This window comes from Trichomycterus rosablanca, unplaced genomic scaffold (assembly GCF_030014385.1).
Source record: "Trichomycterus rosablanca isolate fTriRos1 unplaced genomic scaffold, fTriRos1.hap1 scaffold_77, whole genome shotgun sequence".
Lineage (NCBI taxonomy): Eukaryota > Metazoa > Chordata > Actinopteri > Siluriformes > Trichomycteridae > Trichomycterus > Trichomycterus rosablanca.
The window spans coordinates 104,368-120,615 of NW_026947253.1; the positions used below are offsets into that span (position 1 = coordinate 104,368).

The 16,248-nt window shown below is 38.1% G+C and overlaps 1 protein-coding gene across 1 annotated transcript; it reads right to left on the reverse strand.

The window, feature by feature from the left end:
• Positions 1–415: 415 nt before the first annotated feature.
• LOC134308127 (mitochondrial import inner membrane translocase subunit Tim8 A) lies at positions 416–8,809 on the reverse strand. The gene is made up of 3 exons (XM_062990662.1): positions 8,737–8,809; positions 8,526–8,658; positions 416–753 (listed from the first exon to the last, which is right to left on the reverse strand). The coding sequence occupies exons 2-3, from the start codon at positions 8,634–8,636 to the stop codon at positions 592–594; spliced, it is 273 nt and encodes a 90-aa protein (XP_062846732.1). The 5' UTR covers positions 8,637–8,658; positions 8,737–8,809; the 3' UTR covers positions 416–591.
• Positions 8,810–16,248: the final 7,439 nt, after the last annotated feature.

The following is a 16,248-nucleotide window of genomic DNA, read 5'->3' on the forward strand; positions in this document are numbered from 1 at the left end:
GTGCTAAGCTTGTAGCTTCTTTCCCAGGACAGCTTGAAGCAGTTATTGTTGCCAAAGATGCATCAACCAAGTATTAGGTATAAGGGTATGTACAGATATGTAATCCCTAAATAAACGATTTGTCAGTAAAATAAAATTGCATATTTTCTAAACCCTGTTTTCACTTCATAATTATTGGCGATTGTGTGTAGATGTTTGAGGCAGAAAATGAACTCGATCTACTATAGAATGAGTCTGTAACGTAATAAAACATGAAAAGGGTTGTGCAGACTTTCTGGCTTGACTGTACATTTATGCAAGAAAAATAGATATGTAGATATTATGTAGATATTATGTAGATATTATGTAGCAAAAAGTTGTTTCACAAAATAGCTGTGACATTTTTTCTTGCAACTGACAAGACTAAAACCATAAATTACATTTTTATGCAACTTATATTTATTTACCCTGATGCAAAACCAGTATTGGCTTAACAAGATATCAACCAGATACAACAATAAGACAGATGGTAAGAATAAAAATAATGTCTTGTTTTAATAACAGCTGCTTCACAACTAGAGTAAAAAAGATAACCATCCATTCAGGTCCTGGCTAATCTGTTATAGTCTCTGAGAAGGCACCTCTTGTCCTCTGAGTCTGTTCGAGTCTGTTGAGAATGAACTGGCTTGTGTCAATGAAACGCTCCACACAGTTTACAAAGCAGACCTCTGTCCTTGAGTCTAGCTTTGGACCTGGCTTATCCATGCATTTCTCCTATACAAAAAAGAAATCACTATGAGGCTCAAAGAAATAATAAAAGCTCATATATTATAAAATGTTTTAGGAAAACATCACACAAAATATACAAAGATATTATGGCCACCTGTAAATAATATAATAAGGCATCGCATTATATTATTTAATGCAGCGAAGATGGTCAACAACAAGTGGATAAAATATGCACAACAGTGACATTACTGAGAACCAGACATCCCTCCAAAATTGATGAAAAGATGTTAAAAAGCCTGTCAAGAGTGTGGACATTGTGGAGGACTATAAATATTTGGGAGTGCACATTGATAATAAACTGGACTGGACTAAGAACACTGATGCCCTCTACAGGAAGGGCCAAAGTCGGCTCTATTTTTTGAGGCGCCTGAGGTCCTTCGACATCTGCCGGACTATGCTCAAGATCTTCTATGAGTCTGTGGTAGCGAGTGCTATCCTCTATGCTGTTGCATGCTGGGGAAGCAGGCTGAGGGTGGCAGATGCCAACAGACTCAACAAATTGATCCGCAAGGCCGGTGATGTTGTTGGTGTGGAGCTGGACTCCCTCACTGCAGTGTCGGAGAGGAGGATGCTGTCTAAGCTGCAGGTTATTATGAACAATGGCTCCCACCCACTTTATGACACGGTGATGAGACAAAGGAGCACATTCAGTGCAAGACTCATCCTACCAAAATGCACCACAGAGCGCCACAGGAAGTCTTTTCTACCTGTGGCCATCAAACTCTATAATTCCTCCCTTAATGTGTGACATTATGGTTTATCTGTGTAATATTCAGTTTTGATATGTGCAATATTCAGTTTTCATACGTGAAATATTCAGTATTAATATGTGCAATGTTCAGTTTTTTCATATGTGCAATACTCATTTTTCACATGGGCAATTTATAATAACGTAAGCATTTTAATTATTTAATTGTGTGTATATAACTTTTTAACTTTAAAATTTTCTTCTTTTTTCTTTGTTTTAAGAGAGTAGAGTGTTTATTATTTTGACATAAATGGGTGCTACTGTAAAAAACCGCAATTTCCCTCTGGGATCAATAAAGTATTCTGATTCTGATTCTGATTCTGATTCTGAAGAGGCTTACAGCAACAAGGAGTGACTGGAATTTCTGGCAAGTACTGGTTGTGTACTACATGTGATAAACTCCTGTATTCTTCCTATATTCCCATACTCTGGGCTGTGGGGTGGGGTGGTAAGAAAAAACATCCAAGCTACATTTGGCTACATCAAGATCAAGTGTTTTAACCAAAAACCAATCACCAAATTCACAGTCACCTGACAAGCTTTTAGTGTCACCTCAAACTATAAGCACATTTTTTTTAGTTTCATATTAAAATGGTCTCATGCATTATTAAATACAAAGACCATACAGAAGCATTTACATTTTCAGCATCTAGCAGACGCCTATCCAAAGCGACTTACATTACAGTTACAGTATACAGTCAGAGCAATTGAGGGTTAAGGGCCTTGCTCAAGGGCCCAACAGCAGCAACCTGGCAGTGGTAGGGCTTGAACCAGCGACCTTCTGGTTACTAGTCCAGTACCTTAACCACTAGGCTATGGCTATTACTAATAACGTCATAAGTCAAGGGTTAACCGATAACCACTTATTATAAATAATTGATTACAAATATACAGGGGTTGGACAATGAAACTGAAACACCTGGTTTTAGACCACAATAATTTATTAGTATGGTGTAGGGCCTCCTTTTGCGGCCAATACAGCGTCAATTCGTCTTGGAAATGACATATACAAGTCCTGCACAGTGGTCAGAGGGATTTTAAGCCATTCTTCTTGCAGGATAGTGGCCAGGTCACTACGTGATGCTGGTGGAGGAAAACGTTTCCTGACTCGCTTCTCCAAAACACCCCAAAGTGGCTCAATAATATTTAGATCTGGTGGCTGTGCAGGCCATGGGAGATGTTCAACTTCACTTTCATGTTCATCAAACCAATCTTTCACCAGTCTTGCTGTGTGTATTGGTGCATTGTCATCCTGATACACGGCACCGCCTTCAGGATACAATGTTTGAACCACTGGATGCACATGGTCCTCCAGAATGGTTCGGTAGTCCTTGGCAGTGACGCGCCCATCTAGCACAAGTATTGGGCCAAGGGAATGCCATGATATGGCAGCCCAAACCATCACTGATCCACCCCCATGCTTCACTCTGGGCATGCAACAGTCTGGGTGGAACGCTTCTTTGGGGCTTCTCCACACCGTAACTCTCCCGGATGTGGGGAAAACAGTAAAGGTGGACTCATCAGAGAACAATACATGTTTCACATTGTCCACAGCCCAAGATTTGCGCTCCTTGCACCATTGAAACCGACGTTTGGCATTGGCACGAGTGACCAAAGGTTTGGCTATAGCAGCCCGGCCGTGTATATTGACCCTGTGGAGCTCCCGACGGACAGTTCTGGTGGAAACAGGAGAGTTGAGGTGCACATTTAATTCTGCCGTGATTTGGGCAGCCGTGGTTTTATGTTTTTTGGATACAATCCGGGTTAGCACCCGAAAATCCCTTTCAGACAGCTTCCTCTTGCGTCCAGTTAATCCTGTTGGATGTGGTTTGTCCTTCTTGGTGGTATGCTGACATTACCCTGGATACCGTGGCTCTTGATACATCACAAAGACTTGCTGTCTTGGTCACAGATGCGCCAGCAAGACGTGCACCAACAATTTGTCCTCTTTTGAACTCTGGTATGTCACCCATAATGTTGTGTGCATTGCAATATTTTGAGCAAAACTGTGCTCTTACCCTGCTAATTGAACCTTCACACTCTGCTCTTACTGGTGCAATGTGCAATTAATGAAGATTGGCCACCAGACTGGTCCAATTTAGCCATGAAACCTCCCACACTAAAATGACAGGTGTTTCAGTTTCATTGTCCAACCCCTGTAGATTATCAATAGTTTAGCACAGCAAACACGAACAGTAAGACACAGTAAGATGGACATAAACTTCACAAGCAAAACCAGTTCAGCATTTAGAATGGAGCTTTTACACAAAGTAAATAGCAAACAGTTCATTACAAGGTTAACTAAACATGCTAAACACATTAAAATGCTGTCTGTATATTAAAGATTTTGCTGACATTAGTGTAGTTGTCATAAGATGATAAGCAGGGATTCAGAAAACTCAGGTTATTCTTTACAGCCCTTAAACTCGATGTTTTCCTTAAATTCGATGTCTTTTTTTTTATGTTTATTTAATTTCAAATTACCAATAAATAGCCACTTTGTTCAACGCTCGGCTTGAGCTGTGCGGTGAAGCGTCATCAAAGTGCGAATAAGAGTCGAATCTGCATCTCCTATGTGTGGAATACTGAACAGAATACAATATTCCAAGATTCCATCTCCAGAATTAAGAAGTGTAAGGAAACAATAAGCAAGTAAAGGTAAAGTGCAGGTTTTATTGTATTTTTATATTAATTTGTAACTGTTTCCAGTTGTATTTCAGTGTTCGTATATTATATTTGTGTAATGTTCAGTGTATAACTGTCAAAAACAACCCCATTATTTTACATTAGCCTAAAATATATGCAGTTCCACGGGACCATGGAACGCATTAACAGGTTTCCCATACTCTAGGCTGTGGTCCCATTCTTATGGGAAAAAATATCTTGAAACTTAATGTCTTTTAAACTCAAGACCACTCCCTGAACCGACTGACATCGAGTTTCAAGGTACCACTGAATATTATAGAATATACCATATATATTAAAGAAAATTTTATAAAAAACATTATTACTATTTTACTGCATTTAAGGACACATCACAAAAAGGTATTTATACCAAATAATAAACTACTTCCCTTACTTACTTATTTAACTTAACCAAATTTAGTTTTAATTAGACTAGACAAAAGTTGATTTAAAGTTCTCAACAAACAGAATACTATGCTGCAGTTAAAAGAATTAAAAGAAATCTAACATTTTACATTTAGGAGATGCTTTTATCCAGAGCAACTTAAATCAGTGTTCACCAGTTAAATCAGTGTCACCAAAACCTGAATTTTAACAGTATTAAAAATTTTCACTGCAAAGTCAGGTTAAGATATAAAAAAAAAAATCAAGTTCAGGTAAAAAAAACAAATCAGGTTTATAAATTCAGGGGAAAAAATCAGGTCTAAAATATTCAGGTAAAAAAAGTTCAGAAATTCAGGTTTAGGTTATACAGGTCCTTCTCAAAAAATTAGCATAATGTGATAAAGTTCATTATTTTCCATAATCTAATGATAAAAATTAAACTTTCATATATTTTAGATTCATTGCACACCAACTGAAATATTTCAGGTCTTTTATTGTTTTAATACTGATGATTTTGGCATACAGCTCATGAAAACCCAAAATTCCTATCTCAAAAAATTAGCATATCATGAAAAGGTTCTCTAAACGAGCTATTAACCTAATCATCTGAATCAACGAATTAACTCTAAACACCTGCAAAAGATTCCTGAGGCTTTTAAAAACTCCCAGCCTGGTTCATTACTCAAAACTGCAATCATGGGTAAGACTGCCGACCTGACTGCTGTCCAGAAGGCCATCATTGACACCCTCAAGCAAGAGGGTAAGACACAGAAAGAAATTTCTGAACGAATAGGCTGTTCCCAGAGTGCTGTATCAAGGCACCTCAGTGGGAAGTCTGTGGGAAGGAAAAAGTGTGGCAGAAAACGCTGCACAACGAGAAGAGGTGACCGGACCCTGAGGAAGATTGTGGAGAAGGGCCGATTCCAGACCTTGGGGGACCTGCGGAAGCAGTGGACTGAGTCTGGAGTAGAAACATCCAGAGCCACCGTGCACAGGCGTGTGCAGGAAATGGGCTACAGGTGCCGCATTCCCCAGGTCAAGCCACTTTTGAACCAGAAACAGCGGCAGAAGCGCCTGACCTGGGCTACAGAGAAGCAGCACTGGACTGTTGCTCAGTGGTCCAAAGTACTGTTTTCGGATGAAAGCAAATTTTGCATGTCATTCGGAAATCAAGGTGCCAGAGTCTGGAGGAAGACTGGGGAGAAGGAAATGCCAAAATGCCTGAAGTCCAGTGTCAAGTACCCACAGTCAGTGATGGTCTGGGGTGCCATGTCAGCTGCTGGTGTTGGTCCACTGTGTTTTATCAAGGGCAGGGTCAATGCAGCTAGCTATCAGGAGATTTTGGAGCACTTCATGCTTCCATCTGCTGAAAAGCTTTATGGAGATGAAGATTTCATTTTTCAGCACGACCTGGCACCTGCTCACAGTGCCAAAACCACTGGTGAATGGTTTACTGACCATGGTATTACTGTGCTCAATTGGCCTGCCAACTCTCCTGACCTGAACCCCATAGAGAATCTGTGGGATATTGTGAAGAGAAAGTTGAGAGACACAAGACCCAACACTCTGGATGAGCTTAAGGCCGCTATCGAAGCATCCTGGGCCTCCATAACACCTCAGCAGTGCCACAGGCTGATTGCCTCCATGCCACGCCGCATTGAAGCAGTCATTTCTGCAAAAGGATTCCCGACCAAGTATTGAGTGCATAACTGAACATAATTATTTGAAGGTTGACTTTTTTTGTATTAAAAACACTTTTCTTTTATTGGTCGGATGAAATATGCTAATTTTTTGAGATTTTTTGAATTTTGGGTTTTCATGAGCTGTATGCCAAAATCATCAGTATTAAAACAATAAAAGACCTGAAATATTTCAGTTGGTGTGCAATGAATCTAAAATATATGAAAGTTTAATTTTTATCATTACATTATGGAAAATAATGAACTTTATCACAATATGCTAATTTTTTGAGAAGGACCTGTATTGATGGTACTGGGGAAAAGCAAACAAGAGTAGATCTAATCGAACTCTTACTTGGCCAAACACGACACATCTCTGAGCTGGCTTCTTTCTCATGACCATGGCACAAGAGCATGCCAGTGGAACGTTTCCAACTTAAGTTGCTTATTCTTCCTCCTCTTTATAAAAGTGCACATCAAATACTAGTGCTTATTGTTTTATTGGTTGTTTGTACATAGATATGCTGATACTTGACTTCTTGGTTACAAAGTATGCGAGTTGAAGCACCAGGTAGTGGCCTAGTTTTTACGTTCGTTTTTAACTATCATCTCGATGGGATGTTAACATAACATATTTTTTATTTGTATGCTGCAGTTTTACAGTAATTTAGCTCATAAAACATTTAACCAGCCTGTTAGCCCAACCAGGCCAGCTTACAGTTTACTCTTAATCTCATTCTATTTGGATTACGTTAATACAGTATATATATATATATATATATATATATATATATATATATATATATATATATATTATACTCAAAACGTTTTTACGACACAACATGTCACATGTTGGCACAGAAAGTAGTGGCATATTTAAACATTTATATCAAAACTATGAATCCAATGATTTGTACACAACATTTTACATACTAAACTGCACTAAATCAAATGAAATGCAACTAACGGGACCTGTGTGGCAGGTCAGCCGACGTGCACAACCACTCTTGCACATGAATGTACTTGAATGATAATAACATAATTGCCATGCTACTGAAATATATGAAAAGTGAATGTAACATGGATGCTAACAGGGTAGCCCTATGAAAAACAAACGTAACAGGCTAGGCCGCTACCTGGTGCTTCACCTGTCATGCCTTGTAACAAAGAAATTAAGCATCAGTATATCTCTTTACAAATACCAATAAAACAATAAGCAATAGTAGCCAGTGTGTGCTTGTATGAAAAGGAGGAAGATGTGTCCTGACCCGAACCTGAATTTTTGAACCTGAATTTTTTGACCTGAACCTGAATTTCTGAACCTGAAAAGACAATGCCCCTGGAGCCCCTCACATCACTATATTATTTACTATACAAAAATGAAAAGTCCCATGCTAAATGACATGAATTGTATAATAGAATATAATAGAATAGCCTTTATTTGTCATTTATACATATACAGGTGTACAGTACAACGAAATTCTTTCTTTGCATATCCCAGCTTGTTTGGGAGCTGGGGTCAGAGTGCAAGGTCAGCCATTGTACGGCGCCCACTGGAGCAGAGAGGACTAGGGGCCTTGCTCAAGGGCCTAACAGTGGCTGCAAACATTTCAGTCCAGATTTGCCTCCTACTGAAAATGTATGGTGCAGCATGAAGAGGAGAATCAGACAAGGGTGGCCATGGACTGTGGAGCAGCTAAAGAGAAAAAAATCTACTTGCAAAACTGCAACATTTAGTGTCCTCAGTTCCCAAACCATTAAAAAGTCTAATTATTAGGAAAGGTGATAAAACACGGTGTTAAACATGCCAACAGTCCTATAGTATAAGTAAATAAGTTAATCATTGTGTTTTTAAAAAAAAATCACTAAGTCATTAATTGTTCATTTTAATGTAAAGAAAAAACATTAAACTTACCTTAAATAATTGCATATAAATAAATATACAATTAAAAAAAAAAACTGTAATGTCTGCGAGACATACAACCTATTAAATACTTAACAAAATACTAACAATTCAAAAAGTGGTCATATTTGGATAGTGGAATTAAGAACACTATAAGTCACAAAAAGTAGAAACATTTCTTTGTTTCGTTGTCCAGTAAAGAATTCAAAATGTTTAGAATGTTGTGATCTTACGTTACTAGTTATACATTTCGCCAGAGAACCAAGTACATGTCGCAAATACCGTGAACAGAAAGAACCGCTTAATTTGTACATTTACGCTCATTCCAGGTTAATTTTTAATTATCTTTTTCCCTTACCCAACACACTTCTGTCATTTGGTGAACCAGCTGCTGAAACCTCTGTTTTTGAGACTCAATCTCAATAAAGTGCTGGAGTTGTGGATCAGTCGAGCCTCCTTGATTATCCATCACTTCTTCTACTTCTTCTCTTCTACAAGAGATTTAAATAAGGTGTTAACTAGGACAATATCACATGTAATTCTGACCTTCGTGTACGTACTACACTTACAGTTTTACGACAACAGAAGGCGACACATGCCAAGAAGAAATATCGAGCAACGGCAGGCAAAGTCCAGTTCCGGTCGCGTTCGAGATTGCATTTCAAAATAAAAGCTGTTGGTTTTATATGTATCGTGGTGAAACATTTTCTTTAACCATAAGGAGACATCTTGTCCAGGCGACTTGTCGGCATTTACATGTGCAGTGGTGTATAAAGTACCGGAGGGCCATACTTGAGTAAAAGTACAAGTATCTTACCAGAAATTTACTTTGATAGAAGTAAAAGTCACCTTTTAGAATATTACTTGAGTAAAAGTCTAAAAGTATCTGATGTTTAATGTACTTAAGTATCAAAAGTAATTTGATATTAAATGTACTTAAGTATTATAAGTAGAAGTAAAAGTAAATGTTGTTAGTGTAAATGGAAGCGATCATTTTAAATATAAAGATTGTTCTTTTAAGCCTGTAAACCACCTTAACAATTAACCTGTTTTCTTCCTTTCATCTGAACATGATTTGTGCCAATTCATGATCATAATCAACTGTTGACATCACCTGTTTGAAATCACATCATTATTTAGTTGTTTTTTTAACTTATTACTAGCCCTAAATGTTCCTGCTCCAACGTTTTTAGAATGTGAGTCGATGTAAATGTAAGAAACACTGCATCTATTTTATTTGCATTTTCTATACTGTCCCATTTTTTTATTTGGGTAGTATATTTCAATAACAAAAAAATTATTTTGGCATAATTAATTTAAAGCAAAACTCAGGAGAGTTTAACAAAACGTGTGGCACATTTATCCCTTTAATGATCTGTTCTACCATTAATTTAAATCAAAATATTTGAGTAAAATAAGCTGTATTTAAATAATATTCTTTGGGGCCGTATCTACTCACTGAATGGCATGTGTTAAACAAAAAAAATATTGGTATTCTTACTTTAAGAAAACACCATTTCTAACTTGAAGCCAACAGCTGAAAAATCATGAATAATAAGTTGGATAAGTTGAGTTCTTGTTGAGATGATTAAAGGGTTAAAGACGTGCTGCATGTTCCTCAGCACCATGAATCTCTCCTATACTGGTCTAATACAGAAGTTATCTGAGGAAATATTTGTCCGTAGGTGAGTTTTTAAAAATAATGGACGTGTCTTCATGAGTTTTGCAGTCAATGAATTCCAAACAAATTTAATGATTTATGAAACGTTTTATTTGTGGTTCGAATGTAATCGGTAAAAATGGTAGGTAGATATCTGAACAATGTTAATGCTAATAATATTTAAAAACCGCTGATTTTGCAGCTTTACTTTGTTAATCATTGTTAACTTACATCAGTGTGTTGGAGCTTCTGAAATGTCCATATTTGCGTGTCTTTGGGTGAACGACGCACTTTTAGAAAACTCCGATAGCTTTTAGAGAACGTTTGCACATGCGCATTAATGTGTTTAACTCACAAGCGCAGATTCGCCAAACCAGCGTGCAGTCCGTCACACATCTCACATCATTTACCTTTCATTTTGTAGTAACGAGTAACGAATTTACATACAGCGAATGTAACGGAGTAAAAGTACACAATTTCTTTAGAAAATGTAGTGGAGTAAAAGTGAAAGTTGCCGAAAATTTTTATACTCCAGTAAAGTACAAGTACTTCAAAAAACTACTTAAGTACTGTAACGAAGTATTATTACTTCGTTACTATACACCACTGTACATGTGTGGCGTCGACCCACACTGAGACAAGTCCGAAGGAATCATTTTGCTCTTTTTATTAAAGATGTAAATCAGTGGGCGAAAGAACAGGTACAAAAAACGACCTCTACCAGAGGCAGTTACACTTAACAACACGGTCATGGGGAATAAACTACAACGTCAACAATTAGCATGTCACTCATATCGTTCGTTCGTCCTGGCACTCAGTTCCCGCACATAATCCACGCAAGTGGTCTGTGACTCCCCAGAATCAAGCGGCAACCCAAATGCCAAATTTACTGGTGTGCAACGCTCTGGGCCGAACATCAACATCACTGGTGTGAACCCTGTGTGAGCTTTCTTCTTACACTGCCAACACACAAGCTTTAGTGGGAGGGTCCACTCTCATTAAACAATATAAAAATATTTATTTGCTGCCTCCCAAATACAAACAAACACTGTTATAGAACAACATGGGCAAGATTGGCTAGCTGATGCAGGAGAGGAAAAGTCTTAACGGTGGGTACCAAGGGCTACACCTGCCTAGCCCTGCCTGACGGAGCCAGCGTGCCTCGCCTGAAGCAAAAACAGCACTGAGACAATGCTTCGGCAGAGTTCCAGCAACAAAGGGCCTCTCCCATCACCTCTTTTTCTGTGACAGCACACCTGTTAATAGGATTATGGTGTAGTCCTAAGTGTAGCCAATTTGGCACTCTGTATATACCACTGCAGTGCCTCCAGACTGAGTGTGTTGAGGAACTCATCCAGCACTTTGCCCAGGAAACTGGGTGTAATCGTGACAGACTACAGTCAGCAGGTCCACCGCTAACACAACCAGCCACTCGCCCTTCCCACGATACTGCTGTTGAAGCAGCAGCAGTTGTACCGCTGTTGCTGGAACTCCGCCGAAGAGTTGTCTCAGTGCTGTTTTTGCTTCAAGCGAGGCACGCTGGATTCATCAGGCAGGGCTGGGCAGCTGTAGGACTTGGTACCCATGGTGTGTCTCTCCTGCATCAGCTGCTCAATCTTGCCCATGTTATTCTGTAACAGTGTTTGTTTGTATTTGGGAAGCAGTAAATAAATATTTTAGAGTGGTGAAGAAGAGAGTGCAGGCAGGGTGAAATAGGTGGTGTAGAATGGCAGGAGTGATTTGTGATAGAAGTATTTACACAAAGAAAAAACTGATGGAACACAGTGCCGAACATGCCTCTGTCCCAACTTCTTTGGAGTGTGTTGCAGGCATTAAATTCTAAATATGTTAATATTTATGAAATACAGTGAAGTTGATTAGTGAAAGCACTGAAAATCTTTTTTCTATGTATTTTTGTGGGTTAATGGTTAAATAAAGATTCAACAGTATTAACGAATCACATATTCTTCTTTTTAATGTCTCAACCTTCCTGGAAATGTGGTTTGTATTAGAAAGAAGGAAAAAAGCCTTTATTTGTCATATATACATATACCTAAGTACAGTGGCTGGACAGGCACTAGCAGTTAGTTCTGAAACAGGGCAATCATTGTTATTACTCTGCTTGTATCCCATTTAGTGGTAAGTCATTACTCTTTAGCCATGAGCCTTTAGTGGATCTTTCTTTTACTTGCAGGCAAATCCAGAATGTAATAAAAAGAATTGGTAAGTGAAAACATTTAAAATTCATTTTTAATTTGTGTTAATTAAAGGTAAAGAAAATCAACAAATGGCAGATTACAAATATTTCTTGCTTTATTGCAATTTTTAAAATGCCCCAAAGTTTTTAAAACGTGGTTTTTAAAAGTCATTAATAAATAGAAATGACATTTATAGACATTTTTAAATATTATGAATTATTAAAGTTTATTTAGAAAGAAAATACCAGGTTAAGATAAAACAAAAAACTGTGAAGTCATTATAAACCATTATAAACTTAGTCAGGTACAATCAGTCACCTTCTAGATCACCTTATGCCAGGTTAGCCCACACCTGAAAATTGTTTTGATTACTTCAAAATTAAACTGGCTGTTCCGTGTTTTAGTGTTAGGTGAAACCAAGATTGAACATTCTGGACTGAACTCAGCACACCATTAAAAATACACCACCTACGGTGGTAGCAACATTATGTTATGGGAATGTTTCTCTTCAGCAGGAACTGGGCTGTTGGTCAAGATTGAAGGGAAAAATGATGCTGCCAAGTTCTATCCAATTCTTGAGTAATTCTTGTTATATATGCCACCATGTCAATGGTACTTTTAAATATATGGAAGTCACCCATAGCATGGGCACTGATGCATCCCCATTTCATGACAGATATTGGCTTTTAAACATTTCATGTCTGGATGGTTCTTTTCATCTTTGGAACAAACTTGATGTCTAAGTGACTGTTTCAAAGGGGCATGAAGATTTTTTTTATAGGCACTGTGTGATGTTCTTATGGTGAAATGTGTTGTATGCCAGATGTAATAACTGACGTTGTCCAGAATTTTCCATTTTTTACTTATCAGTCCATAGAATATTATCCAAAAAATCTTGATGGTCATCTACTGTTTGGCATATGTTAAGACAATACAAACTGAGAGCTACTTCAAGGGTACTAATACGAAGGGCTACTTTTTGATACAAACTTCATGAATAACAAAGTTGCACAGTTCACCTTTAATGATAATAATAATAATAATAATAAATATTCATATATGTGAAGAGACTGCCTGGGGCCTGTGGTAGCCTAGTGGGTAGGGCTTTGGGCTATCAACCGGAAGATTGGCGGTTCAAATCCTGGCTCTGCTATGTAGCCACTGTTGGGTCCTTGAGCAAGGCCCTTAACCCTGTCTGCTCCAGGGGCGCCGTAAGTTGGCTGACCCTGCGCTCTGACCCCAGCTTCCAACACCAGCTGGGATATGCGAAGAAAGAATTTCATTGTACTGTACATCTGTATATGTATATATGACAAATAAAGGATATCTTTTATCTTTGATCACATGTTAGTGATTCCTCACAATAATTATTAACAATGACTTACCATGGTAGGAGACAAATGTATTTAAACATGCAACATTATTTATTTCTGTTAATCTCAATCTATTTCAATATTTGAAAGTCAGTCATCACATCTAATATTTTTGTAAATATCTTTCTTGACAGTTTTATATGAATCAGCATATTTTGTTTAAAATCACAACTGTATAACTATATATTTAGAAATTATTACTTCTGTAAAATTTTTTAGAAAATCATCAACTGTCACATCTTGAAATCATGTCTTGTTTGTACTTATCACTACCTTTGTAACATTTTTGAACAAATTATGAAGTTTAGAATAGAATAGAATAGAATAGAATAGAATAGAACTCACAGGTATTATTTGGGTGGTGGATCATTCTCAGCACTGCAGTGACACTGACATGGTGTCAAGTCAAGTCAACTTTATTTATATAGCGCTTTTTACAATAGACATGGTCTCAAAGCAACTTTACAAAATCCAGGACCAACAGATACAAAAACCCCCTGTTGAGCAAGCCGAGGGCGACTGTGGCAAGGAAAAACTCCCTGAAAATTACAGGAAGAAACCTTGAGAGGAACCAGACTCAGCAGGGCCCATCCTTCTTAGGTGACCTGGTGGTGGTGTGTTAGTGTGTATTGTGCTGGTATGAGTGGATCAGACAAAGTTTTTAAATACCATGTCCACTCACTGTCCTTTCTATTAGACACTTCCACCTAGTTGGTCCACCTTGTAGATGTAAAGTCAGAGACGCTTGCTCATCTATGGCTGCTGTTTAAGTTGGTCATATTCTAGACCTTCATCAGTGGTCACAGGACGCTGCCTACGGGGCGTTGTTGGCTGAATATTTTTGGTTGGTGGACTATTCTCAGTCCAGCAGGGACAGTGAGGTGTTTAAAAACTCCATCAGCATTGCCGTGTCTTATCCACTCATACCAGCACAACACACACTAACACCACTACCACCATGTCAGTGTCACTGCAGTGCTGAGAATGATCCACCACCCAAATAATACCTACTCTGTAGTGGTCCTGGGAGAGTCCTGACCATTGAAGAACAGGGTGAAAACAGGCTAAAAAAAAGTCAGTAATTGTAGAACTACAAAGTGCTTCTATATGGTAAGCGGAGCTGATAAAATAGACAGTAAGTGTAGAAACGAGGTGGTTTAAATGTTATGGCTGATCGGTATATACTGTATAAACGTATTTACAAATAAACATATACACATCTATATACAAAAAAGTGTGGGTTTTAAAGAACTTTAAAGAAAGATTGCACAGTACTATAAATTGCACATGATGTACTAGGATGCAGAGTTTTTAGAATTTAGTGGGTTTTTTTATGGCGGAGGGGTAAAAGCTTTTCAGGAGTCTGTAAGTGAGGGCCTTGATACTCCTAAAGCACCTACCAGCGGGCATCAAAGAGAACAGGTTGCGACAAAGGTGAAATGAGTCCTTAATGATGCTTGTGGCCCGGCGCAGGCATTGGGTGGTCCCATGTTTGTACAAATTACATATTTGTAAAACAAATTATTATATAGGAATTACAAAAAAAGCTGTGATGCGTTGCTGCTGTCCACGGACTTGCCCCCGCTCATCGTAGAGAGTGGAGATTACATCGGGACCATTCTTCTCGTCTTTGAAAACAGTGTTTGCTATTATCACCATTGCTACTTTTAGAACCTCTCCGTATGAAAAGGCTTTCTTATTCTTTGTTAATAAAAATTCACAGCTCTGTATGAAGCTTCCATTGATTTTTGTGACTTTTTCACTGACCTCGTAAAAAAAAACTGCTGTTTGACAAAGCTGCGTTAACTCACAGGCTTTTTTCTGCCCGTCGTGTGCTACCAGGGTCCGTGTACCTTTGGTAATTCGTTTTTCACTTTAAATCCCAAAGTTGAAAAACAAGAAAACGGGTCGTTTTTCGTTTTTCGTTTCAAAAACCATTACTGAAAAACGGGAAAACTGGGCGTTATTCGTTTTAAGATCAAAAATCAAATAACAAATAAGCAGAAATTGAAAAACGGGTCGTATTTTAATTTTCCAAAATCAACATTTTTTATCAGTGCAACCAGAAATAAAAGTGCGAGCGCGTGCACGCGCTGACGTGCGTATACATGCTTCATATAAAGTGTAAATCAGGTACAAGAAGACGGAGCAAAAAGTCATAATAACGTTACGCCGCGTCCCCTGTTATATTACCGTATAGAACTCAATTCTGTAATAAGAACTAATCGTACATGTCACGGTGAAACTATTACAAATATATTTGATAGTTGTTGCTCCTTGTTTACTGCAGAGTTAGTTCGTGCAATTTTATTAATTTTTGGATGTTTATTGGCCGAGAACAAGAAATATTGAATCGCCTCGGTTAAGGATTCGAATCTTCGTACTGAATCAGGAATCACGAGTCCGAGATCTCAATTAACCCGGATCCTATGAGTCCTCTGATTGGCACTGGCTCTGAGTGCATGGAAGACAAGTGATATTTGGATGTATTTTCATGCAGTAAATCAATCGCAATCAAGATGTCAGTACAAGTGACTCAAGTGAACCGAATCACATCACTGAGTGACTCAGACTAACCCGAGTCCATAAAATGAACCGAATTTACCACCACTATGTGACATGTACGATTAGTTATGCCTATATTACAGAACTGGGTCCTATACGGTAATAATAATAATAATAATAATGTAAAAAATAATGCAGCATTCTTTTTTCTTAGAATAGCCCCCTATTTTTTTTAGGATAAACAGTTCTTGTGTGAATTACAAGGGCAGGAAAAAGTACGACAGACACAAAAGTCAGAACAGGGGACGCGGCGTAACGTTATTATGACTTTTTGCTCCGTCTTCT

Excerpts from the sequence above, each read along its gene's own strand:
- LOC134308127 (XM_062990662.1), bottom strand. The coding sequence starts at position 8,636 with ATGGATAATCAAGGAGGCTCGACTGATCCACAACTCCAGCACTTTATT. Across the intron at positions 754-8,525 it reads AAATGACAGAAGTGTGTTGG|GAGAAATGCATGGATAAGCC; the intron begins GTAAGGGAAAAA and ends TTTTTTGTATAG.